Here is a 27,125-nt window from a genome sequence, read left to right as displayed (position 1 = left end):
CTGCCATGGGGCAGTGGAAGCCTGGAGCCCTGGCAGAAGCCATGGGTGGGGCAGGGCAGGGGAAGCCCCAGTGTCCCAACCCCAGTCTCTGGCAGAAGCTCCTGGCAGGCAGGTGGGGCTGGGGAAACTCCAGTGCCCTGACCGTGGTCCCCGGCACAAGTGCTGGGTGGGCGTGTGAAGCAGGAGAACCGCCAGCGCCCCAACCCTGGTCCCCTTCAGAAGTTCCAGGCAGCAGGGGAAGCCCCAGCGCCCTGACCCCGGCTCTGGCCCCAGGACTGCAGGAGCTCTCACAGCTGCAGGATGGGACCATGGGATAAAGGTCAGAAAGGGCTGGTGTTGTGAGTTGGGCCACAGGTGGAAGGGGTGGAATGGGGGTAGAACCACAAGCAGAAGGGGTGGGGTGGGTCCCTCCATTTGCTCTGGCCCAAGGCAGGAAACCTTAATCTGCCCTCTGCAGAAAGGCTAGCTCTTCCTTTTTCTAGGACCAAGAATACATTATTTAGTTTCTTAATTACTGTATACGAGCCCCTCTAAAAAGGAGTAAGTCTGGGATATTTTCCAGACTGCCTTTTCCAGATGCATAACTACATTTTCTCGCCTTCCTGGAGGGGAATTTAATGTTCCTCTTTCCTGGCATCTTGTGTGGCATGCTCACTTCTGGCTCCTTTATTCCGCTACCTTCTGGAATGCTGTCCTAGATTGATATAAGAATCTGCCATGTCACACACCTATGTAGGTGCAGGAACAAGCAAGGCCCTGCTGCCTGAACATCACCTCAGGGAAGCATATTTTGCAGAGTCCAAGAATCATCTTATAGGGATAGTAATAGCTAGCTGAGTGCTGTCTAGTTTTATATACAAAGATGACAAAACATTGCTTTGTATCCCAGTCTTGCTGGACTCAAAGCATGAAACCAATGGTGCAGTTTACTCTCTCCACTTCCCCATTACTTGCAGGTGGGCAACGCTGGTCCTCACATGGTTACCTGGAGTTGTTGGCAAACCTCATGTAGTAACTGTGATTCAAATTCCTTCCTCTGATCACTGTATATACAAGTTGGAGGGCCAAACTGCTATGCTACATGGTTCATTAATGCATTTGTAACTGTATCATTCCTTCTATCTTTCAGTGACTGCACCATCACATACATTACCAGCAGCTATCGATCGCCACCTGGTGTTTCTGGCACTGGTCAGTGTGTGTGCTTCGTAGGTTGGGGCATTTCCCCTAAAGGAGTCCTGCCTCTCCTTGCCGCAGCTTTCCTTTCTGGACAGGCAAGACAGGCAAGTACCAAGTCCTTAACATCTGCAACCATGCCCAGTCAAAACAATCTGCCAAAAATACCCTGCTCAGTTATACCGCAAGTGGACTTCCGTTTCATGATCATGAAGGCACTCTAGTACTGTTCTCTGTAAGCTGGCTGGCAAGACAATTCTTTTACCTTCATGCACCAGTAGTTTGGTAGCCAGATCAAAGGATAATCATTTCTGGTACTGTGTTGGACCTCCCCAGTCTTGGTCTTCTTTGATAGATCTGTTGGCGCACCAAACATAACTTAGGGTCCTTAGATTGTTCTTGCCAGATGTCCTCACAAGACCAGGCTGAATTTAGTCTCGCCACCCCTCACTTAGCTGAGAGCATCCACAACCACATTTTGCTTTCTAGGTTTATGGTGAATTGTGAATGTACATTCAGACAGTTTGTGAATCCATTTACACAGGTGTCCTTCTGGGAATGGGCAATAGGGGATGGATCACTTGACTATTACCTGTTCTGTTCATTCCCTCTGACGCACCTGGCATTGGCTACTCTCAGAAGACAGACTACTTGCCACTCTTTCTCCTATTTCAAAAAGGCCAATCCCTCCTCACAGCAGTTGTGTAAATGTTTGCATAGCTCTCTATAGGAACCACAATCTGCATTGGCAAACTGCTAGTAAAAGGTTTTGGGATTGCCATCCAAAACCACTACTAGGTATTGTACTGCTTTCTCATCTACCAACTCATTCACAGAGAGCAACAGCTCAGTCTGTCAGCTACTCACAGATTCCAAACTCATCTGCGTGACCATAAACTACTTCTCAGGCAAAAGTCCTTTTGCCATTTTGAAGTTGCTGCCACTAGTTGTAATACTCACTTATAGAATCACAAGGATGTATTGGGACACAGCAAGCATCAATTCCAGCACACAGAGTCAGGGCGCAGCTTCCTGCTAACCTCTACCTACCCTACCATCCCAGGTCAAATATAACAACATAACAATACAAGACTTAACACTAAGATAAAGATACTGCACCATTTATTGATGAAGCTACAGGAATCATTAAAGTATTAAGCACCAGAACTCTCAGGGCTCACACTGTAAGTCTCATTTATCCAGGCATCCCCTTTCTCCACATGTATCACTTCGCACATTTTTCAAAGAAAAGATCAAGTCTAAGCCGATCCATCCCCTGACTTTCCATCATAACAAAGATAGCCCGTTGCAAAAAAGCAGCCAAGTGAGTTAGTGTGTGGAGAAATGTAACTACTTGAATTACTAAATTCTCACAAGTCCTCATTTGTAAGATAGACACTAAAGGGACTTGTACGATAGACATTAAAATGAGGGAGGTTAATTTTCTTATTTAAAGGAAAATAATTTCAGTTGGCATTCTTGCATAGAAATGATCACCTCAGTTTCATATATTCCACAGCCAGAAGAGGCCATTGTGAATATGTTGGTTAAGAGTATCTTAACCAATTAACGTGATAGAGATGCCCCACTCTAAACTGGAAGAAAATAGGATATGACATAGAAGATGCCAAAGAAAGTGATAAAGTTCCTGACCCAGAAGTTGTAATGTGGTTGGCTGTGAATGCAGCTACTCTTTGGATCAGTCAGAGGATGAAGTGACTGTATCTTACATAGTCAGTAGAGGAATAGAAGAGTTGTTGTAGTTTAATTAACACTGCACTATTCTACAGTAGTGGACCAGGACTCTTCATCTTAAGCTACTGCTGCTGCAATGTTTTGACTAAAGCTTTTTAAACAAAATATGAGCAGGGGGAATTAATTCTGGAGCCTGTAAAATGTGATGAGTTCTTGCACCGTGGCCCAGAGTTTTAAAGGATTTAAGTGTTGCTTAGCTCAGCATTGCAAGGCATATGTGACTTAGGAACCTAAGTCTCAGTGAAAATGAATTGGACTTAGGCTCTGAAGTACATCAATTTCTTTTGAAAATGTGATTTAAGCTCCTAGACAAATTAAGACTGGAAATAATGTGTAATTTTTTAATAGTGAAGGTAATTTAAATCAAGAATGGATGTTTTTCTAAAAGACATGCTTTTAGAACAAACAGGAATTATCTGAAGGAAGTATGTGTTATACAGGACATCAGATGAGAAGATCACAGTAATCCCTTCTGGCCTTATAATATATAAGCATGGAAAACATCAGGTGACTTGATCACATACTACAATACTTGTACATGAGGAAGAGATTTCTGATAGTACACAGCTCTTTAATATAGCAGGAAAGGGCATAAATGAGATCCAGAGCATGGAAGCTGAAGCTGGACAAAGTCAGACTAGAAATAAAGTGCAAAGTTTTACAGTGATGTGACACTTTCTCAGGGTGTCCTGGACTGTGGGTCACCATGCTACCTTCCTGCCTCCAGTGAGAGGGAGTCTTTCTTGTGGTGGCTGGATGTCAACACCCTGATATTGCCAGCCCTTCAGCCATTAAAGCACTCTCCTCTACGCTCTGCCAGTTTCTACTTTGTCTTGCAGTTAAACACTTAATGAACCCCAGTCCTGAATGTCTCAGAAGTGTTCCCCCCATCCCATCCCAAGTGTCCAGCCCTGTTGCTGGACACTCACAATAGTTACCAGGTTCGCTACTCCCACAGGCATAGTAACACAACAACTTTGTGTGATTCAGCTGAGTATCAGCTTCAATAAGAACATAGCACTGTAATCTATTTATGGTGAAAACCAATGTAAGTTTGTTAACAAAGGTAAAGATTTTAAGGGAAAGTGAGCAAGGGTAATAAGAACAATGGGTTACAAATAAAACGAGAGTATAACATGCTTTTACTAAAAAGCTAAAACTTAACTTTAGCAGGCTAAAAAATCTCACACCTAAATTTTTCTGCAGAGCTTGCTGGTTTTCAGTCAAACCAGGATCAAAAAGGGTTAATGAATCACTCCACTTTGCCAAGGATGTTCCTCAGTAAAATGGATACGAAAATGTCCTTTTGCTTCTCCTTATATTTCCTAGAGGTCATTGTCTTTGTTTCCAGAGTCAGGATGACCCTGCCCCAAGGGCTCAGACTCCAGTGTGCTTTCCTCTGTTGAATTCACATGCCCCCCCCCCCGTTGAGTTCCTCTGCAAATGTTGAACGTATAATGCTTAATTTACACATGAATCTAAGCAGACAGGTAAATCAACATTCCCTTGTCTAGGAACAACTTGTTTGTCAACTCTGGCTGGGACACAGATCCTAAAATGTATTTTCAATATATATATACAACTTTTAAAATATTACCTGTACATACATCACATAGCAATTATGAATCAGTATGACATAAGCTTCCATTAGACACCTATTCCTGGGGGAATTCTGTGCCACTGTGCAAGTGCAGAATTTATGTCCACCACAGATTTCGTTGCTTCCCTGCAGAAAAATGACTTTCTGATGGGGAAGCAAAGGGACGCCACAAGACCAGTTATATGACCCTCCCCAGCAGTATGTTTTGGGTGCCCAGGGCATCCAGTAGAAAGGTAAATCACTCTGGGGCAGGGGGACGGGACTGGGAAAGACCTGGCTGATGCATCCTACCTGGCTCATCTGCTAGTCCCAGCTGGGCTGGGGAGGACAGGACTTCCTCTTCCCCTGCATGGCATCCAGGACTGTGTCAGACCCACCTCCAGATTTCTCCCTCAGTTGTAGGAAGCTCTGAAAACTCCCCCCTCCTTCATCACTCCTCAGCTGCATAAGGAGGGATCACTGTACAGAGACCTGCTCCCCCATCCACCCAACACCCGTGCATCCAGAACTTCTCATACCCAGACCCTCCTGCTGAGTCTCATCCCCCCAAACACCCAGAACCCCCCCGACAAGCCCCACTCCCCCTGCACCTGAACCACTCCAATGGGCCACCTGCACCCAGATCCCCACCCTACCAAGACCCAGCCAGCTGCACCTGAATCCCCACCTCACTGAGCCACACTCCCCAGTATCTGGACACCCCACCACTGAGATCACCAGCATCTGAACTCCCTCCGCCAAGCTCTATCCCCTCCACACCCAGACCCCCCCGCTGATATGCTACTACTAATATGTAAATCATTAAAGAAACTGTATTTATACATGCAAAGAAGCGTCAGGAGAGTTTGCAAAAAGAAAAATAGCAGTTAGAAAATAATTAACGTCGTATTAGTTTGCTTAATTAAGGATTCTAATTTGTTTACACCTTGTTCTCATGAACCTAAGACAATTTTGTTAGAGTAAGGGCTCATGAGAAAAGGTGTTGTGCACTAGTACCAACAGGCATTATATATAAAAACCTGTATATGCAATGTTGTCCTGAGAGCTTCTTAATAAGGCTTTGATCCCTAAACCCTTTAGCTCCTATCAGCTCTTAACCAGGAGGCAGGGCTACTCAGGAAGACCAGGGCATTAAAAAGCCTACTTCTAAGTGACCAGAGGAGCTAACGAACAGGAGTGGCTAGCAGGGGAATTCTGAGATCGCTTAAGATATATCATTTTTCAAGCACGTTGCTCCATACAAAATGTCTAGAGAGGCCCACATTGTTACTTTTAGCCTAGTGCTCTTACTTGAGCGGTAGGAGGTCCAGGTTCAATACTCGCCTCTGCCTGAGATGGAGAAAGGATTTCAACAGTGGTCTCCAACCCACCTCAGGCAACTGAGCAAACCACTGAGCTATGGGATAGTTCAAGAGTTATTGGGTTAGCAAGAGAGAGTGATTCTGTCACATGGTGGTTAGGGAACCAACCTGGGAAGTGAGACCCCTCAGGGTCCAGTCCCCCTGTTTCAATGGCTCTTCAATGGTACACCGTGGAACAGCTTCACCAGGAGAGACTGAAGGAGCCACACACCAGAATATCCCACTGGGCTAATTACCACCTCCCACCAGATTTTGAATGGGACCCTTCCTATGAAATAGGCAAGTGAATGCCTATCTTCCCTGGATCACTCAGGTCTTAGGTGGGAGATAGGCATCCATGTGCCTTGAGTGAGGCAGCAGCTACTTAGGTGCTAAGGGAACTTTTACAGCAGAAAGGAGTTCTGTGAATAGTGGTGCAGCCTAAGACTGGGATTTAGGTGGCTAAACCCCAGAATTAGGTGACTAAATCAAGGATTAAGACACCTAAGTACCTTTGTGAATCCCACTGTAGGTCTCACACTTCCCAGGGAGTTCCCTAATCACTGGGATATAGAGTCAATTGCTCCCTCTCTGGCCCTATGAATGTTTGTTCATTTATACAGTGGAACAGCTTCAGCGGGGGAGCTTTTCCCCTTCTATCAGATAGAATACCCAATAGCTCAATGGTTAGGTCATTCATTAGAGATGTGGGAGACTTGGAGCTGGCACTTAAACCCAGATCTCACATGTCCCACTTGAGTACTGGTATTCTAGGGGACAGCTCTGCCCCCAGTAATTTTTTGAAGAGGCTCAGTTTGGTAATGTTACTCATGTTTATTATTCATCTATACAAATAATGTATAGGGGAGAAACAAACAAAATAGCCTCCCTCAGTACAGTGCATTAACTGATAAAAGTGCTTAATTTCATTTTTCCTTACATTTATTTTACTTTCCTTTTCTTCCAAAAGATGTCATCAATCAACCCTTTTAACTGAGTGATGGAAACAAAGTAAGCTTCCTGCCAAGGCTGGGGGATGGCTTTTTCTGAGCAAAGCTGTTTAGGATTAATTTTAAGAAACACTTTTTAAAATATTTTATTATATTAATGTGAGCTGAATGTTGCAAGATATTTTTTGTTTTCAGATGACAAAACTTTTGTAAAGTATCTGAGAGCCCTAAGGTTTAATAGGAATCTACAAACAAAACAAACTGTTTTACACTGAGTTACCAATTAACAGTAGCTCTCTGCGTTCTACAAATAAAGAAGGAAATTACAAAAAATGGGCCAGAGAGATAGCTCCATCTACATATTCATCATTCCCAGTTTTGGTTTTAAATTGCAAATCCTTACACATTTTGGGTGATGTAAAGTGATGAAAGCTCCACCTCTTTTCCAGCAATCTTCAGACTCTCCTCATATAAAACTTGTAGGAGAGCCAGGCTCTGAAGTATATAAAGTTTTTTCCCCCATTCGTTAAACAGCAGGACAAAAGAATACCACACTTTGTAAGGATGTCAAATACTCAGTCATTGGATATCCCTGAAGTTCTTAAAGAAGATGACAGACCAAAGTGGGACAATAAATTCCAGTATATTTTAAGCTGTGTTGGATTTGCAGTAGGCCTGGGAAATGTGTGGAGATTTCCATACTTGTGTCAAATATATGGAGGAGGTAAGAGCAAGTTGGGATCTTTCATGAAATTAAACACACAATACTAATTTAACTATATATATAAAGCATGAATGGGCAGGGAAAATATGTTAATAAATCTAATATTCTATTTTTGCTTTTTTAATGTAATATTTTCCACAAAGTAGAATAGCTTTCTCACTGTGTGAAAGTGATATTTTAAAAAGATACATTGATTTAGGAAATGTCCACAATGCTTTACAATAATCATGAATTAGGAAAAATCAGTGTTAAAACTTTTTACTATCATCATAAAATAAGGTGTTTTTAGTGGGGTAATACAGGGATTTTGTTTTGACCCAATGTTATTCAATATCTTTCTCAATAATCTGTGTAATGCTGATGCCTTTGGGTTGATAATCATCAGCGAATCAAACCTGGGACTTCTGGATCTTAACACATGAGCCACTACTACCTGAGCTGAAAGACTCAGCTATCCTATGCTAAGGCTGTATAAGGCTCATCCATGTCTGTGTGATTTAGTCTGCACCAGAAGGGAATACAGTGCCACAGTGAGTGGACATGGCTTACATCTGGTAAATGTATAAAATCTATGCCAGTACAGTTTGCAGATGACACAAAACATGGAGTGTTAAATGAGCAATCAGGATTGTATGACAAACTAAGTCTAGTTGAATAATATGCTTTTTGATAGAGCTAAATAGAAGATCAGACATCTGAGAACCAAGAATGTGGGTCACACTTATAGGATGGGGGTACTTTGGAAACAAGTAGCTCAGAAAGCTATTTAGATGGCATGGTGGATAACCAAGTGAACATAAGCTTCTGGTGCAATGTAGTGTTTAAGAGTATGAACACTTGGAAGTATAAGCAGAGAACTATCAAGTGGATGTAGGGAGGTGTTATTACAACTAAATCGAGCATTTTGAGACCATTTTTTGAAATGGGATGATCACCTTTTAAAAAGTAAGCTGAATAATTTGAAAGGATGCAAAAAATGAGCTACAAAAATGTTTCAAGGTCTGGAAAACCTGCCTTACAGTGCGAGACTTAAAAAGGTCAATACATTAGCTCACAGAGAAGGTTAAGAGGTGACTTAATGATGATTTATAAGCAAGTACTAGGTGCAATGGCTAAAAGCTGAAACTAGACAAATTTAGTTTAAAATAATTTTTTTTTACAGTAAGACTTGTTAGCCATTGGGGATGAGGTGGATTCTCTGTGATTTGAAGTCTTTAAATTGTCTAGATATCTTTCTAAAAATATATGCTCTGTCTCAACCAAAAGTTTTGGGCTTGATCCAAGAATCACAGAGATAGCCTGTGTCATGCAGGAGGCCAAACTATGTAACCTATTGATTTAATCAGTCTCTGACACATATGACTGGAGGATAGCTAATGTAACACTGATTTCTTAAAAAGGCTCAAGAGGCAATTCTGGCAATTATAGACTGGTAAACCTAACTTCAGTACCAGAAAAAGTAGCTGAAACCATAGGGATAGCTCAGTGGTTTGAGCATTGGCCTGCTAAACCCAGGGTTATGAGTTCAATCCTTGAGGGGGCCACTTAGGGATCTGGGGCAAAAATTGGTCCTGCTAGTGAAGGCAGGGACTGGACTCCATGACCTCTCAAGGTTCTTTCCAATTCTAGGAGATTGGTCTATCTCTGATTATTAAATATCAGATACATCAATGAACACCATATGTTGAGGAAGAGTCAACATGCCTTTTGTAAGGGGAATTTTGCTTCACCAATCTATTAGAATTCTTTGAGGGGGTCAACAAACATGTGGACGAGGGTGATCCAGTGGATATAGTGTACTTGGACTTTCAGAAAGCCTTTGACAAGGTCCCACACCAAAGGCTTATAAGCAAAGTAAGCTGTTATGATAAGAGGGAAGGTTCTCTCATGAATCAATAACTTGTTAAAAGGTAGGAAACAAAGGGTAGTAATAAATGCTCAGTTTTCACAGTGGAGAGAAGTAAATAGCGGGGTCCCCCAAAGATCTGTCCTGGGACCAGTGCTGTTCAACATATTAATAAATGATCTGGAAAAAATAATGAACAGTGAGATGCAAAATTTGCAGACCAATACAAAATTACTCAAGATGATCAGGTCCAAAGCTGACTGCGAAGAGTTAAAAAGGGATCTCACAAAACCGGGTTATTGGGCCACAAAATGGCAAACAAAATTCAATACCAATGAGTGCAAAGTAATGTACATTGGAAAACATAATCCCAACTATAAATACAAAATGTTGGGGTCTAAATTAGCTCTTATCACTCAAGAAAGAGCTCTTGGGGTCATTGTGGATAGTTCTCTGAAAACGTCTGCTGAATGTACAGCAGCAGTCAAAAAAGCTAACAGAATGTTAAGAAACATTAGGAAAAGGACAGATAATGAAACAGAAAATATCATACTGCCACTATATAAATCCATGGTATGCCCATACCTTGACAAGTTCTGGTCACCCCATCTCAAAAAAGATATTTTAGAATTGGAGATGGTAAAGGTCAACTACAGTGAGTGGGGTATGGAATAGCTTCTATACAAGGAGATTAAAAAGAGTGGGATTGTTCTGCTTAGAAAAGAGATAACTAAGGGGGGATATGACAGAGGTCTATAAAATTATGAATGGTGAGGAGAAAGTGAATAGGAAAATGTTATTTTGCCCTGCATATAACACAAGAACCGGGGGCATCCAATTAAATTAATAGGCAGCAGATTTAAAACTAACATAAGGAAGTGTTTCTTCACACAACACACAGTCAACCTGTGGAACTTGTTGCTAGGGGATGTTGTGAAGGACAAATGTATGACTGAGTTCCAAAAAGAATTAGATAAGTTCATGGAGAATAGGTGCATCAGTGGCTATTAGCCAAGATAGTCAAGGACACAGCCCTATGCTCTGTGTGTCTCTAAACCTCTGATTGCCAGAAGCTGGGACTGGACAACAAGGGATGGATCACTGAATAATTGCCCTGACTTGTTCATTTCCTCTGAAGCATCTGGCAAGGGCCACTATTGGAAGACAGGATACTGTGCTAGATGAACCATTGTTCTGACACAGTATGGCCGTTCTTACATTCTTATGTCCTTAAAAATCTATGAATCATAGTTATTTTAGTATTTAAAAATGAACCAGAATATTATTTCTCCAAGTTTACAATAGTAGTACTTAGCAATAACATTTAAAAATCACTGGTGTGGCAGTGATTGAATAATTTTTTCTCTAATAAAGTATATCCTGCCATGGACTCTTGTTAGCTTCTGGCTTGGGATTTTCCCTGAATGGGACTCAGACACCTGGCTAACCCTTTGGGCTTGGGTCCATCTCAATTATGGGGAAAATAAAATGACTCTAGACTCATCCACTTGTACACCAAAATGTATCATCTGTCAGAGTACACTGTGTTACCCTAAATAACTTCCTTTCCTTTCTTGCATGCTTTGATAAACAGTGAAAAAGTATCATTCACATCTGCATTAGCACTCAAATAAATGAATGGAGCCATTCACACGTCAGAGGTTTTGTTTCAGGCTCACTGCAAATATCACTGTATTGGTTACACGGGTCACATTTAAAAATTTAGATTTCTTTTTTTTTTAAAGCGAGATTGTTCACAATCTGCCTCCAAAAAAAAAAGTAATAATAATTAAGATCTTTGTCCTAAATTGAACTAAATCCAAATAAAATCTTTCAGCTGTAATACATGTTCACATGCCTCTGCATTTCATGGTTCCATTTTGGACTGGAAGCAGAAGTGTCAAAATGTTATGAGAAAGTCCATTATTCTGAGATTTACAAATCAACTTTTCAGATTCCAAATTGAACTTCTAAACCTTTTGTATTTTGTTCTTCACTAATTTAAACATAATTAGGACAGCTATGAAAAATGGCAGAAGAATTATAAACTTGTATAAATGTCAAAAAATGCACATCTGCCTACTGAGGGGTTTCTTGCACTTCCCTGTGAAGCATCTGGTACTGGTCGCTGTTGGAGGCAGGATATTGTAAACTAGATGGAACATTAGTCTAAGCAAGTCTGACAATTCCCAAGTGTTAATGTCCACCCAGCACACAGCAGCAGTTAGGAAAAAAAAAGTAGAATGAGCTAGCTATTTTAAAAAGAGATTGAAAAGGCTAAGGTATTACGCTTTGTATTTCCATAGTTACACCTGTACAAAGTTGGTATAAAATGATATAATTATGTAGTCATTTGCATCCACTTTGCCCTGTTGTAAGCAATGACACAAAGTTACAGTGGTGAATAAGCTCTACTATATTGAACTGTAATCAGTGCTCTATACTTGAAGTTCCAGTCTGGTTACCTTACCTTAAGATAGATAAAGTCATGAGACTAAAAAAGGTGTGGTGACAGTGCGGCCCTGCGCAGCACCTGACCTCCCCTTGCTGCTCCATCAGAGGCATGGCTGGGGATTTCATAGGCACTGTGGTACCTTCCTGTTCTCCACTACCTTCATTCTCTTTAGGTTATGAGCCCTCCCTACCTCTTACTATCTATATTAAGGAATTATACAAACTAGGTGTTTCTTGTGCATTCAGAAACTCCCAAGATTATTTATTCTGGAAAGTAGAAATTAGAAGATGTTTTGCTGATTATAGTTAGAAAAAAATGATGGCCATAAGGTTAATCAAGATAAATAAATAACATGGCTAGATTTATTTATTTAAGTCTTGTTAATTTCAGGCTAAAATGTGACTTCTGGTGGGATTTTCAAAAGCACTCAAACAACTTAGAAGCACAAGTCCCTTTGACTTTCAATGATTTAGGAACATAAATCCCATTTACATATTTTTGAAAAAAAATCTCATCTTTCAAACACAAGGAACAAGCAAGGAACAAGGAGCAAGGAATGCACTGAGCCATATGAAACCCTGTAAAACATTGTACCTCAGAGCCAGCCTATACTCTGAGGGGAATAGAGTATAGAATATCTATGGGAATATCTGTGCCAATGTAGGTACACCACTGTAAATCCTTAGTGTAGCTGCAATGCACCAGTGCAGTGTAGCCTAATTTGAAAAGGGCATAGACAAGCACAATGCACAATGCCTTCCAAGGCATAAACTGCAGTTCCCACAAGTGGTTCAGGTTTGGGTTTTATCCAAGTGTTTGGAAATCAGAGGTAATATTTTTCCTCATCTCTAAGCGCTCTACAAAACAAGAGATAAAATGTAGTAACATATTTTCGATTAATGTCAATTGCTTCCCATCAGACCTCTGAACCTTATTCATGGCAATTTGTGTTACTAAGTAACTTGGGTCTAATGCTCAGCTCAATACATTTGCAATCACAGAGAAAAACACAATATCAGTGTTGAAACTTTTATCACTCTCTGTCGTTAGTGATTATTTGGGTTTATTGCCTGGGTTAAGTAAGTTATTTACTCACTATGACTAATGGATATAGATGCTGTTTGCCAGAGTAATAGGAGGCAAACAGACAGGATCCTAGGCAACTGGGATTGTAAAGGATGATTTTTAAACAGCCTGTTATGTACTTTGGCACTTAAAATTGACATACGAGAAAGGTTTTTTAAATAACAAATATGTATTGTGATTTTGAAAATATGTAGGACTTGAAAAGAAGTAGCTAGTCTAATAGCAACTTGGTGCAGTGTTTTATTTCTGATTATAGCCTACCATAGGTATGTCTGCCTCAAGCAAAAGTCCTCAGTAAGAGATCTTATGGGTCATATCAACTATTACTACTGCACCTAAACCCAAGCATGTGACCTTACAGGATGAATTAAAAAAAAATATGTTACCTTTCATGCAAAGAGCAAGTTTTATTCTGGGGAAATAAAGTCACATTTTTCAACTTGGCATTCAAATCCCATCAGGGAGGCAGTGCTAAACTGCACCCAAACAACTGACCTATGGCCTACCTTATCCTCTGGCCTGATTTTGAACTAACTGCCACAAAAGACAAGAGTGTCTGGAATAAAACAGACTCTTTATATTCTCAGCAGGGAAATATGACCTATACATATGAAGTTCACTAGTCATTTCACTAAATGGATTAGATCTTGAAAGTGAGAATTATGAAGTTATTGGAGGTAGAATAGATGTCTAACTTGCTCCTGCTTCTGGCCAAGTTTGAGACTCAAGAGGCCTCCATTTTACTGTACGGAGAGAGAGGTTAAAATTCAAGTGTACCTTTTTCCTAAGGAAGCAACAGGATTAGATATGTGTGCATAAAGTTGGAAGAAATTAAATCCCACTGTACACATATCTGGATATAGTGCACGTAAGTGTATATTTATAGAATTTAAGGCCAGCAGGGACCATTAGATCACCAAGTCTGTTTATCACAGGCCATTAAATTTCACCATTACTCCAGTACTGAGCCCAGTAATTTGTGTTTGATTAAAGGCACCCAGTCTTAATTTGAAGACTCCAAGAGATGGAGAATCTACCACGTTGTTGATAGTTTGTTCCAATCTTTACTCACTCTCACTGTTAAAAAAAATTTGAATTTGTCTGGGTTTAGTTTCCATTCACTGTTTTGCCTTTCTCCACTAGATTAAAGAGCACTTTCATAGTTGTTATTTTCTCCCTGTGAAGATACTTATATGCAATCAAGTCACCTCTCAATCTTTGTTTTGATAAATTAAACAGATTATGTTCTTTAAGTGCAGTCCTAGCCAGAAAAACTCCAGAATCTTCTTCTGGAGACTAGCCAGGGTTCCTAAGGGCATTCTTAGGGTGTTGAACCAGTGCTGGAACATGGACAGGGCCAGCTGGTTGAGCACCAATGCCCTCCCCAAAGGGAAAGGCAATGGAACAGCCCTGCCCATCTCCATAACGAGTCAGATACCGGAAAGTGAGTAGTGAATGAGACAGGGAATTGCAGGAAAATAAAGAATGTCTTATGATGAAGGTAGTGGAATGCTGCTCTGGAAAGGTGGGGTCTAGCCCTGCCTCCCACACAGAGTTCTGGTATGATACTGGGCAAGTCACTGAAACTAAACTTTTCACAGGTGTGCTCCTCATTTTCTGGATCCACTGCACAGACATCTGTCATCTTCTGTCAATTAGTCCATTAGTTCAAATGGCAACCTACTACTGCTAGCTGGACCTGCATTAGGGAGGGGCTTCTCCAATATTTGCTGGCAGCAGGGGAATGTTGAGACCCATGAATCTTGGTTTCCATTCCAGTCTCTGGAGGGGAGTGTATTTGAGTGGACACAGACACTTTTCTCTGTGTCCCCGACAGCCTATAACCATTCTGTTTTTTACACATATCCCACGCTAGTTCGTCATCCAAGTCTCCCCATCTTCCTCCTTGCATCCTCATACCAGTCCCGTTTCCCACATCTAGCGAGTCCCAGTCTCCACTGCTGGTCTACCTGTCTGAGTCCCAGTCTCTCTATCCCAGTCTCTTTGACCAATCTTCTCCCTAGCTCCTCCTCAGATCCCTTCCCCTACTTGCTCCAAATCTCATTGCACAGCCAAACTATTAACTCCACCGCTCTTCCCCTCTTTCCCTCCCCCGTCCCCAAACAATTCAGGTATCCTCTGCATTACAGTCAGGTTGCTTCCACCTTCTTGATGTTCCCTGGGTTCCAGGAGACTGTCTCAGTGCTCTTGGTTACTCTGCCCAGAATCCCAGTGCCCATATCAGCAATTGTTAGGTTTTCTAATCCTTTAATCATTATCATAGCTCTTCTCTGAACTGGAGTGCCTCTCCATTTTATCAACAACCTTCCTGAGGCAGACACTTGGCATGGGAAATTTTCAGCCAAGTGGTTGAAGTTTGGTAGAATTATAAAATTGTTTCTCGCTGTCTTTAATCTCAGCTGCCATGCAACCTTCCCCTCCCCTGACTGTCCAGCCTCATGAAGTAGTAGTAGTAGTAGTAGTAGTAGTAATGCAGAGGGCATGCATGTTTCACATCAGAGATAGGTAGTGAAGGATGGGGAGGTAGGAGAAAGACTTGAGTCTAACTCTGGCCCTGTTTTCCATTGTGGACATTCCTTTCTTCTCCCTAACACAATGCTGCTGCTGCTCTTCCAGCTAGATTCTGAATGGACCTGATTCAGGTCCTGTAGGTGAAATGGATCATTTGTGGGTCACTCTGTGATTTAGACATCCAGGTGCCTAGAGCAAGACAACAATGCACATAGCCAGAGGCAAAAACTTAGGCATGTACAGAACTTTAACAGGACAAATTTAGGCAACAGGTGACTTAGGCACCTAAAGGGTTCAACAGCAGCTGAATAGGGTATTGTGAATGTAAGGGACATGTAAATTCTGGACTTAGGTGTCTAAATCCTATCTCTTACTTTTTCCTGACCCTCCCCTTACTATGAAGAAGGTTCAAGTATGTGGGATGTCAGGTGATCAGAGGGGAAGACAGAGACTCAGGTGAAGATCCTGGGGTGGAGAACTGAGTGAGGGTCAGGTTTGTGGGAACCTTAGGGAGGCAAACTGAAGTACGGAGAGAAACTGAGGCAGGCTTCCCTGGGAGAATAACATGAGGGAGAAAGGAATTCAGGAGAGCTGGCTGTATTTTAAAGAATCCTTATTTAGTTTGCAGGAACAAACCATCCCAATGTGTAGAAAGAATAGTAAATATGGCAGGCAACCAGCTTGGCTTAACAGTGAAATCCTTGCTGATCTTAAACACAAAAAAGAAGCGTACAAGAAGTGGAAGATTGGACAAATGACCAGGGAAGAGTATAAAAATATTGCTCAGGCATGCAGGACTGAAATCAGGAAGGCCAAATCACACTTACAGTTGCAGCTAGAAAAGGATGTTAAGAGTAACAAGAAGGGTTTCTTCAGCTAGGTTAGCAACAAGAAGAAAGTCAAAGAAAGTATGGACCCCTTACTGAATGAGGGAGGCAACCTAGTGACAGAGGATGTGGAAAAAGCTCATGTACTCAGTGCTTTTTTTGCCTCTGTCTTCATGAACAAGGTCAGCTCCCAGACTACTGCACCGGGCAGAACAGCATGCGGAGGAGGTGACCAGCCCTCTGTGGAGAAAGCAGTGGTTCAGGACCATTTAGAAAAGCTGGACGAGCACAAGCCCATGGGGCTGGATGCACTGTATCCAAGGGTGCTAAAGGAGTTGGCGGATGTGATAGACTCAGACTCATAGGACTTTAAGGTCAGAAGGGACCATTATGATCATCTAGTCTGACCTCCTGCACAATGCAGGCCACAGAATCTCACCTACCTGCTCCTGTAACAAACCCCTAACCTATATCTGTGTTACTGAAGTCCTCAAATCGTGGTTTAAAGACTTCAAGGTTCAGAGAAGCCTCTAGCAAGTGACCTGTGCCCCATGCTGCAGAGGAAGGTAAAAACCTCCAGTGCCTCTGCCAATCTGCCCTGGAGGAAAATTCTTTCCCGACCCCAAATATGGCGATCAATTAAAACCTGAGCATGTGGGCAAGACTCACCAGCCAGCACCCAGGAAAGAATTATCTGTAGTAACTCAGATCCCACCCCATCTAACATCCCATCACAGACCACTGGGCATATTTACCGCTAATAATCAATGATCAATTAATGGCCAAAATTTAGGCTATCCCATCATACTCTCCCCTCCATAAATTATCAAGCTTAGTTTTGAAGCCAGATATGTCTTTTGCCCCCACTACTCCCCTTGGAAGGCTGTTCCAGAACTTCACTCCTCTAATGGTTAGAAACCTTCATCTAATTTCAAGTATATATTTCCTAATATCCAGTTTATATCCATTTGTTCTTGTGTCCACATTGGTACTGAGCTTAAATAATTCCTTCCTCTCCCTGATATTTATCCCTCTGATATATTTATAAAGAGCAATCATATCCCCCCTCAGCCTTCTTTTGGTTAGGCTAAACAAGCCAAGCTCTTTCAGTCTCCTTTCATAAGACAGGTTTTCCATTCCTCTGATCATCCTTCTCTGTACCTGTTCCAGTTTGAATTCATCCTTCTTAAACATGGGAGACCAGAACTGCACACAGTATTCCAGATGAGGTCTCACCAGTGCCTTGTATAATGGTACTAACATCTCCTTATCTTTACTGGAAATATCTCGCCTGATGCATCCCAAGACCGCATTAGCTTTTTTAACGGCCATATCACATTGGCGCCTCAAAGTCAGCCTGTGATCAACCAATGCTCCAAGGTCCTTCTCCTCCTCTGTCACTTCCAACCGATGTGTCCCCAATTTATTACAAAAATTCTTGTTATTAATCCCTAAATGCATGACCTTGCACTTTTCACTATTAAATTTCATCCTATTACTATTACTCCAGTTTACAAGGTCATCCAGATCTTCCTGTATGATATCCTGGTCCTTCTATGTATTAGCAATACCTCCCAGCTTTGTGTCATCTGCAAACTTTATTACCGCACTTTTTGTGCCAAGGTCAGTAATAAAAAGATTAAACAAGATTGGTCCCAAAACCAATCCCTGAGGAACTCTACTAGTAACTTCCTTCCAGCCTGACAGTTCACCTTTCAGTATGACCCATTGTAGTCTCCCCTTTAACCAGTTCCTTATCCACCTTTCAATTTTCATATTGATCCCCATCTTTTCCAATTTAGCTAAGAATTCCCTGTGTGGAAATGTATCAAATGCCGTACTGAAATCGAGGTAAATTAGATCCACTGCGTTTCCTTTGTCAAAAAAAATCTGTTAGCTTCTCAAAGAAGGAGATCAGGTTGGTTTGGCACGATCTACCTTTTGTAAAACCGTGTTGTATTTTGTCCCAATTACCATTGACCTCAATATTCTTAACTACTTTCTCCTTCAATTTTTTTTCCATACTACAGATGTCACATGAACAAGCCTATAGTTATCCAGATTACTTTTTCCCCCCTTTCTTAAAAATAGGAACTATGTTAGCAATTCTCCAGTCATACGATACAACCCATGAGTTTACTGATTCATTAAAAATTCTTGCTAATGGGCTTGCAATTTCATATGCCAGTTCCTTTAATATTCTTGGATGAAGATTATCTGGACCCCCTGATTTAGTCCCATTAAGCTGTTTGAGTTTGACTTCTACCTCAAATGTGGTAATATCTACCTCCATATCCTCATACCCATTTGTCATCCTACCATTATCCCTAAACTCCTCATTAAAGACTGAGGCAAAGTATTTGTTTAGATATTGGGCCATGCCTAGATTATCCTTAACCTCCACTCCATCCTCAGTGTTTAGCGGTCCCACTTCTTTTTTCTTTGTTTGCTTCTTATTTATATGACTATAGAACCTTTTACTATTGGTTTTAATTCCCTTTGCAAGATCCAACTCTACATGGCTTTTGGCCTTTCTCACTTTATCCCTATACGCTCTGGCCTCAATAAGGTAGCTTTCCTTGCTAATTCCTCCCATCTTCCATTCCTTGTAGGCTTTCTGCTTTTTCTTAATCACCTTTCTGAGATGCTTGCTTATCCAGCTTGGTCTACACTTCCTGCCTATGAATTTTTTCCCCTTTCTTGGGATGCAGGCTTCTGATAGTTTCTGCAACTTTGACTTGAAGTAATTCCAGGCCTCCTCCGTCTTTAGATACACAAGTTCTTCAGTCCAATCCACTTCCCTAACTAATCTCCTTAATTCTTTTAAGTTAGCCCTTTTGAAATATAAAACCCTAGTCCCAGATCTATTTTTGTTTAGCCTTCCATCTAGTTTGAACTGAATTAGATCATGATCATTCGAACCAAGGTTGTCCCCTAAAACCATCTTTCTATGTGGTCCTCACTACTCCCCAAAACTAAATCTAAAATGGTATGCCCTCTTGTTGGTTCTTCAACTACTTGGTGAAGGAATCCATTAGCTATCGCATCCAGGAAAATCTGAGCCTTATGATTATTACTAGCACTTGTCCTCCAGTCTATATCTGGGAAGTTAAAGTCTCCCATGATCACACAATTCCCATTACTGTTTACTTTATTAAAAACATTAAAGAGGTCTCTGTCCATATGCAAATTTGATCCCAGTGGTCTGTAGCACACCCCAAGCTCTATCCCAGGGGAGGCTCTAGTAGCTTCCTTTCCCAGTGTGATTTTTCCCCAGACAGACTCTGTCTTATCCATTCCATCACTTCTTATTTTTTTACAGTCTACCTCATCTTTGATATACAATGCTACTCCAGCACCTTTGCCTTTATTTCTGTCTTTCTTAAACAGCACATACCCTTCAATACCTGTACTCCAGTCATGACTACTATTCCACCATGTTTCTGTTATCCCTATAATATCTGGTTTCACTTTCTGCACCAGTAGCTCTAGCTCCTCCATTTTGTTACCTAGGCTCCTCGCGTTAGTGTACAAACATCTTAATTTTTGCTGTTTGGCTTCATTGACATTCTTTACCCGATTAGCCACAGACATTCTACCACCAGTATGACCTATTAGACCGATATCTACAATACCCTTCCTCTTTATGTCCATTCTCATACCCACGGCTGTATCCTTTCTTACTTCGTTTTCTTCCCTCTCAATGTTAAATTCCGGTGTGGAGATTACCTGGACATCTTCCAGCTATCTCCCCCAAATTCCTAGTTTAAAGCTCTCTTAATCAGTTGTGCCAGCCTCCATCCTAGATGTCTATTTCCCTCCTTACTCAGGTGAAGTCCATCCTGAGAGAACAGTCCTCTGTCCATGAATGCTTCCCAGTGGCCATACATCCCAAAGCCCTCCTTATAGCACCACTGCCTGAGCCATCTGTTGATCGCCGTAATCTTGTCACACCTTTGTTGCCCTTCTCTAGGAACAGGAAGAATCCCACTGAAGATCACCTGAGCCTTGATTTCCTTAAGTGTCTTCCCCAGCCTGGCATAGTCTTCCTTGATACGTTCCAGCAAGAATCTAGCCGTATCATTTGTTCCCACATGGAGGACAATCAGCAGATTCTTTCCTGCTCCCGTTAGGATCCTCTTCAGCCTCAGGTCCACATCCCATATCTTAGCACCGGGCAGACAGCACACCCTTCCATTATCCAGATCATCTCTGGTTACAGGCCTGTCTATTCTTCTCAGTAAGGAGTCCCCAATCATGTAGACCTGCCTTTTCCTGGTGATGGTGTTATTCTCCGGTCTCTCCCCTGTTACCTCTGGCAGCAAGGCCTCACGATTCTTATTGTCCCTTGCAATCCTCTGCAACCCATCCCATATCCTCCTGGGGCTCATATTTGGTGTTGTTATCTCCATTGACTCTTCCTCTCTTCCTATAGAACTAGCTGCTCTTTTCTTCTTCCTTGCCTTCTCACCTTCAGTGACCACCTGCTGTGCCCCTTCATTTTCCAACTCTGCAAACCTGTTCCTGAGCTCTATTTCTCCTTCACTAGCCCGTCTTTTCCTCTGCCTGGTTCTCTTAGTCACATGCTTCCACTGTCTACTTTCCTCACCCAGCAGTCTCCCCTCAGAGTTCTGTGGTCCTGCTTTCATCTGCAAGTCTGAGCTTTTCCCTTCAGCCTCCTCATGTCCTTGCTCCATCATCTGCTTGAACCCCCTTCTAAATTCCAGCAGAGTTTCCACCTGCACTCCAATCTTTGGATCTTGCAGAGCCATTGGCCATTATATTTGAAAACTCATGGTGATCAGCTGACTAGAAAAAGGGAAGAAGGGGGATCCGGGGAACTACAGGCCAGTCGGCCTCACTTCCGTCCCTGGAAAAATCATGGATCAGGTCCTCAAGGAATCAACTCTGAAGCACTTAGAGGAGAGCAAAGTGATCAGGAATAGTTAGCATGGATTCACCAAGGGCAAGTCATGCCTGACTAACCTAATTACCATCTATGATGAGATAACTGACTCTGTGGATGAGGGGAAAGCAGTGGATGTGTTATTCCTTGACTTTAGCAAAGCTTTTGATACTGTCTCCCACAGTATTCTTGCCAGCAAGTTAAAGAAGTATGGGCTGGGTGAATGGACTATACGGTGGATAGAAAGCTGGCCAGATCATCAGGCTCAACGTTTAGTAATCAATGGCTCCATGTCTAGTTGGCAGCCGGTATCAAGCAGAGTGCCCCAAGGGTCGGCCCTGGGGCCGGTTTTGTTCAATATCTTCATTAGTGATCTGGAGGGTGGCTTGGACTGCACCCTCAGGAAGTTTGCAGTTTCTCCCAGTTTAGAGTTGACACATTGGAGGGTAGGGATAGCATACAGAGGAACCTAGACAAATTAGACGATTGGGACAAAAGAAATCTGATGAAGTTCAACAAGGACAAGTGCAGAGTCCTGCACTTAGGACAGAAGAATCCCATGCATTGCTACAGACTAGAGACCGAATGGCTAGGGAGCAGTTCTGCAGAAAAGGACCTAGGGGTTACAGTGGACAAGAAACTGGATATGAGTCAACAGTGTTCCCCTGTTGCCAATAAGGCTAATGGCATTTTAGGCTGTATAAGTAGGGGCATTGCCAGCAGATCGAGGGACATGATCATTCCCCTCTATTTGACATTTGGTGAGGCCTCATCTGGAGTACTGTGTCCAGTTTTGGGTCCCACACTACAAGAAGGATGTGGAAAAATTGGAAAGAGTCCAGTGGAGGGCAACAAAAATGATTAGGGGATGGAACACATGACTTATGAGGAGAGCCTGAGGGAACTGGGATTGTTTAGTCTGCAGAAGAGAAGAACGAGGGAGGATCTGATAGCTGTTTTCAACTACCTGAAAGAGGGTTCCAAAGAGGATGGATCTAGACTGTTTTCAGTGGAGGCAGATGACTGAACAAGGAGTAATGGTCTCAAGTTGCAGTGGGGGAGGTTTAGGTTGGATATTAGGAAAAACTTTTTCACTAGGAGGGTGGTGAACTTTTTCACTAGGAGGGTGGACTGGGTTACTTAGGGAGATGGTGGAATCTCCTTCCTTAGAGGTTTTTAAGGTCAGGCTTGACAAAGCCCTGGCTGGGATGATTTAGTTGGGGATTGGTCCTGCTTTGAGCAGGGGGTTGGACTAGATGACCTCCTGAGGTCCCTTCCAACCCTGATATTCTATGATTCTATGAAAAGGCACTGGCTAGGAATTGAGATGAGGGTCTTTGCTGGTGAGGGAGAAAAAGTAGAATAAGTGGTGTTTGCTGGAGAAGGAGGGGAGATTAAACATTTGAAAGGAGGAGAAATGGAGGGAATGTTTGAGGGTATTTATAGCCTTATGATTACTGAAGAGAATCTGCATTGCTTAAGGGTAGGGAGTTTGTAACACTAAGAATCTGAGTCATGCCTCCCACAACTAAATTGCTGACTGAGTAATCTGACCCTGTGCTTGTACAAGGCCTACAGCAGTTGGGCCACTATCTGATTGTGGGCCTTGAGTATTACTGTAATAAAATATAACAAGCAGCAATAAAGAATAATTTATGTGAGATGCAGAGTTTCTATGGCTTAACCATGTTTAATTATGTTCCTAGGGGCATTCTTGATCCCATACGTCATAGCACTTATCTTTGAAGGAATCCCATTGTTTCATCTTGAACTAGCCATAGGACAGCGCTTGAGAAAAGGCAGCATTGGTGTCTGGAATACCATCTCACCTTACTTTGGAGGAGTTGGTATGTTTCTCCATGTTCTCTGTAAACTAGTTACCCCGCTGTCAAGAGCCATATTTAATACTGTCTAGGGAACTGGTTAAATAACTGAAACAAGTGCCTCAAGCTCCAACCCAGAGCAATACTGGTTCTAGAAAACTAAAATTTGATCTCCCTGGTCACACTGTCCAGCAGTTCTTACCCATTCACAAGCACATAGGACTCCTCTCTGATATGAAACCTCAAAACCCTTTTATTTAGGAAACATAACAGATAGTTACATAAAATAAAATCAGTCTAGTGGGACACAGTGGGTTTGTTAAAAATATCTCAAGGCCCAAGTGATGTGCCCAAGAGAACCCTGCTTGCCTCCCACTAGACCCAACCCCCTTTGGGTCCCTTCCATTTGGTTTGGGAAAAAATAAATGAATTAGGCATTAACCCTAGACAGAGACAAACCCTTAATGAAAACAGGAGACCATTTGGGGTCCTTATCAGGAGTCACACAAACACACCTCCTTCCACCAGAAAAAAAAATAAAAAAATAGGACAATGTACAAGTCCCCAGCAGTTAAGCATGTAGAAGAATACTCTAACACTATCATGGCTCTGAACAGCATAGCCCCAACCTGGGTACCTTCTGTAGGCCATTGACACTTGGGTGTAATGCTCACAAACAGCCTCCAACATGTAAGTCACTCCCAGCTATGTCTCTGTATGTGTGCTGCAGCCAGCCAGCCACACTTTGGCTCTCACCAGTCTTCGTTATGCTGCAGGGCGACCCCAACACACACCCCATCCCAGATCTTACCCCAGAAATATATGTTCTGTACTGCCCAGCCCTCTCCTGAATGGTACGAATATGTTAAGTGCATCATTCCTTTAAGGGAATAATATGCACACAACTTGTTATCCCAAATGGAGTTACCCAGACACTTAAACTTGAACACACTAGATTAGATAAAACAGTAAAACAAGTTTATTAATTACAAAGATAGATTTCGAGTGAAAACACGTAATGAGGCATAAAAGCCAGAAGTGAATACAAGAAAAATAAAGATAAAATCCTTAACTGGTGCCAAACTTAACAAATATTAATTTCAAAGCAAAGTTCTCACCACATGCTTTCACTGACCAAACTGTCAGGTCAGGACTCCTCCCTCAGAGTCCAACAGCTGCTTCCATTGTCTCTTCAGGTGTAGTGAATGCAATGGGCAGGAGGGAGGGAGGTACCTTGGGTGTCTCTCCTTTTTATAGTTTCAGTCCCTCTCTTGAAAAACATTTCAAGCTGAGAACCAGGAGCCAAAGAGTCTATGTGGAAGGACAATCCTTACTGTTTTTTTCACCTGTTTGAACTTTGTCTTCCCTTCCTGCTTGATGAATCTGTTCACTGCTTAAATGCAAATTAAAGCATGGATACATTCCTTTGTTTAGGACAGACCTGTTTGCAACTTCTGTGTAGGGTTTGGAAAATGTGTTAATAACACCATACAGGGGAATATTATAACTTCACATATCATTTGTGTGGCAACATTGTACCTCATAATCCATGTCTTCTACAAAATTATTACAGTAATGTGTAGGATGTGAACATACAGGCCTATTTGGTTACATACACACAATGAAAGACAGCAGCATATTAAGCTACTACCTGTAATGTGTAGACAGCAGCAGGGAGCACCAGAGAGATTCCTCTGCCTGCGTCACGAAATGGGCACTCTGCAGGCATGAATTTCTTCTCACTTACACCAATGGAAGTCAGGCTTTTCTGGCTTCCACCAAAATAAATATGGTTCTGCCCACTGATGCCTAGAACATTCCCTCAAGTATTGGAAGTGATTGGATGGGCAGCACCACAATCCTTCAGGCCAAAGCTTGTCTATTTGTAGCAGGATGGTGAGGTGCGGAATGTATATGTTTAATTCCATTTGAAGCAAGGAACCTCTGAAATTCTTCAGAACAGAATTTAGGCCCGTTGTCACTCACCAACTGTAACAGTAAACCAACTTGGCTAAACAAGTTACCAAGACCACTGGACATCCTTGTAACTATAGCACAAGTAATTCTGGAAACTTCTGGTTATTCTGACCTTGATTACAACCAAAAACATAAAGGTCCAGCAAAGCCCATATGAACATGTGTCCAAGGAGTCTGAGGCCACGACCAAGGCTGTAGATGAGCTGGGCTAGGATCATGCTGAATTTTCTGACACTTAGTAGAGCCTTGCTCGCAATAAGTTTGTTGATCCTCATTTACCAGATGTGATTCTGGGTTATGGTCTTCATACATACAATGGCAAAATGACCTTCCTGAAGAGCTTCCAAAACCTGAGACTGAAGTGATTTTGGAATGGTCACATACATTCTGCATCAGATGCAGCCGTGATTCACAGATAATTCACGGTGACATTACACAAATTGTGTAAACTGGGGATTCTTTTGATCTTGAACACTGAACATTGCAGTATGATTCCTCTCAGAAGAAAAAGCACACCATCCTTAGTGGTTACTTTTTTGATGTCTGTGCTAGTGATAGGTAATTGTAACAGGGTCAGCACCTGCCTCTTGCAAGCGTCCCCTCTCTCTGGCCAACAGTGCCTACAGTCTCTCAATTCTTTTCAGCAGGTTGGTACCCACCTCTCGCGAGTGCCTCTTTCCGGCCTATGGATCTCTTGTCAGGTCTTCAGCAACTCAGTCTTCTGGCCAAGCTGCCTATACTGACCCACAGGGCCTATCTCAAAGCCCTCAGTAATGTCCTATAGTCCTCCCCAGGCTCCGGTCCTCTGTCTCACCAACAGGGCCTAGTACCCTAGTTGGCCAGCTTACATGTGAAGGTTCCTGCTCTGGGATGTAACAGCACTCCCTGGGGGCTTGTTGCCTGCTCTTTAGTCCTCTGACCCCGGCTCTCCAGGAGTAAAAAGTTCCATGGCCAGTCCCTTCCCTGAGCCTGTCTTCAGTGAGTCCTGGCAGCTAGACAGAAGCTATTCCCTCACCTGACAGCAATGCCAGCAACTACCTGCCTTAGTCCTTGCAGCCAGCCAGGAGCACCTCTTGCTTCCCCCAGTCTCTGCAAGCAGACTGCCCTCACTCTGGCCCTGCAGCTCATTTTATATGAGCCTGCTGGGCCCTCACTGGCTGTTCCCTGCAACCTCTCTGATTGGCTGCTTCCCTTGCAGCTACTCTAGCCTACCTGGAGGATCTCTCCAGTGCTCCTTTCCTGGGATGGGTGAGGCAGGACCCCGAGGCCTCCAGCAGGTGGCCTTTGGGCCTAGTCCACCCCATCACAGTAATCTATTCATCAAATTGAGATAGATTACTTTGTCTGAAGTTTCTTTGGGTTGACAGGAGTTTGAGCATAGCAGTTGCAACAGCCCATCAGCATTACCATGCTGAGTCCCATACAGTATAGTATAAATATGAATTGAAAGGAGCAATTATCATCATTGCATATGAGCAGCAGCTAATGACAGAAAGCCAGGTTTCGGTCCAAAAAATTGAAAGTAACAGGCAACAATCCATCAGCAAGGTAAAATGTCTACCATACAGATTGGTATGGAAATGTCCAAATTCCTAAGATAATGCTGAGAGCTTCTTGCTTTATTTGGGCATAGTTCTTCTCAGGAGTAGTGAATGTTCATTATGCAAAGGCAATTGCATTCTCCATGCCATTAGGAAAAAGGTGGGAAAGAACTGCAGCCACTCCATGTGGTGAAGCGTTACAAGCCAATTTCAATGGTAGTGAAGCATCGAGATGTGTATGAACTTCGGTTGATGTCAGTTAATTTGCTTCCTTGAATTCACACTCGCACTCTTTAGTCCATTTCCATTTTTGTTTTGCTTCTAACAGTTCATGTAAAGGTGCCAATATTGTCATCAGAATAGGCAGAAATGTACCACAGTAGTTAAGCAGTCTTAAGAATGAATGTAACTCTGAAATGTTCTATGGTGGTGGCACTTCAAAAACTATCTTTTCTTTCACTAGTGATGTGCTTAAGTCCCTGGCATCAGGGGGAGGGATAGCTCAGTGATTTAAGCATTGGCCTGCTAAACCCAGGGTTGTGAGTTCAATCCTTGAGGGGACCATTTAGGGGAACTGGGGTAAAAAT

At 42.4% G+C, this 27,125-nt stretch overlaps 1 protein-coding gene across 1 annotated transcript in view; it reads left to right on the top strand.

The window, feature by feature from the left end:
- The first annotated feature begins 7,385 nt into the window (after window positions 1-7,385).
- The window catches only part of LOC120397938 (sodium-dependent neutral amino acid transporter B(0)AT3-like), a 68,235-nt gene continuing 48,495 nt past the window's right edge, over window positions 7,386-27,125 (top strand). Inside the window, exons 1-2 of the mRNA XM_039524672.1 lie at window positions 7,386-7,545; window positions 22,904-23,044. Coding sequence (XP_039380606.1) covers window positions 7,386-7,545; window positions 22,904-23,044 — 301 coding nt within the window. The remainder of the gene's footprint in view (window positions 7,546-22,903; window positions 23,045-27,125) is intronic.

The sequence above is a fragment of the Mauremys reevesii genome, linkage group 2 (assembly GCF_016161935.1).
Source record: "Mauremys reevesii isolate NIE-2019 linkage group 2, ASM1616193v1, whole genome shotgun sequence".
Classification (NCBI taxonomy): Eukaryota; Metazoa; Chordata; order Testudines; family Geoemydidae; genus Mauremys; species Mauremys reevesii.
This window is presented reverse-complemented; position numbering and strand designations above follow the sequence as displayed.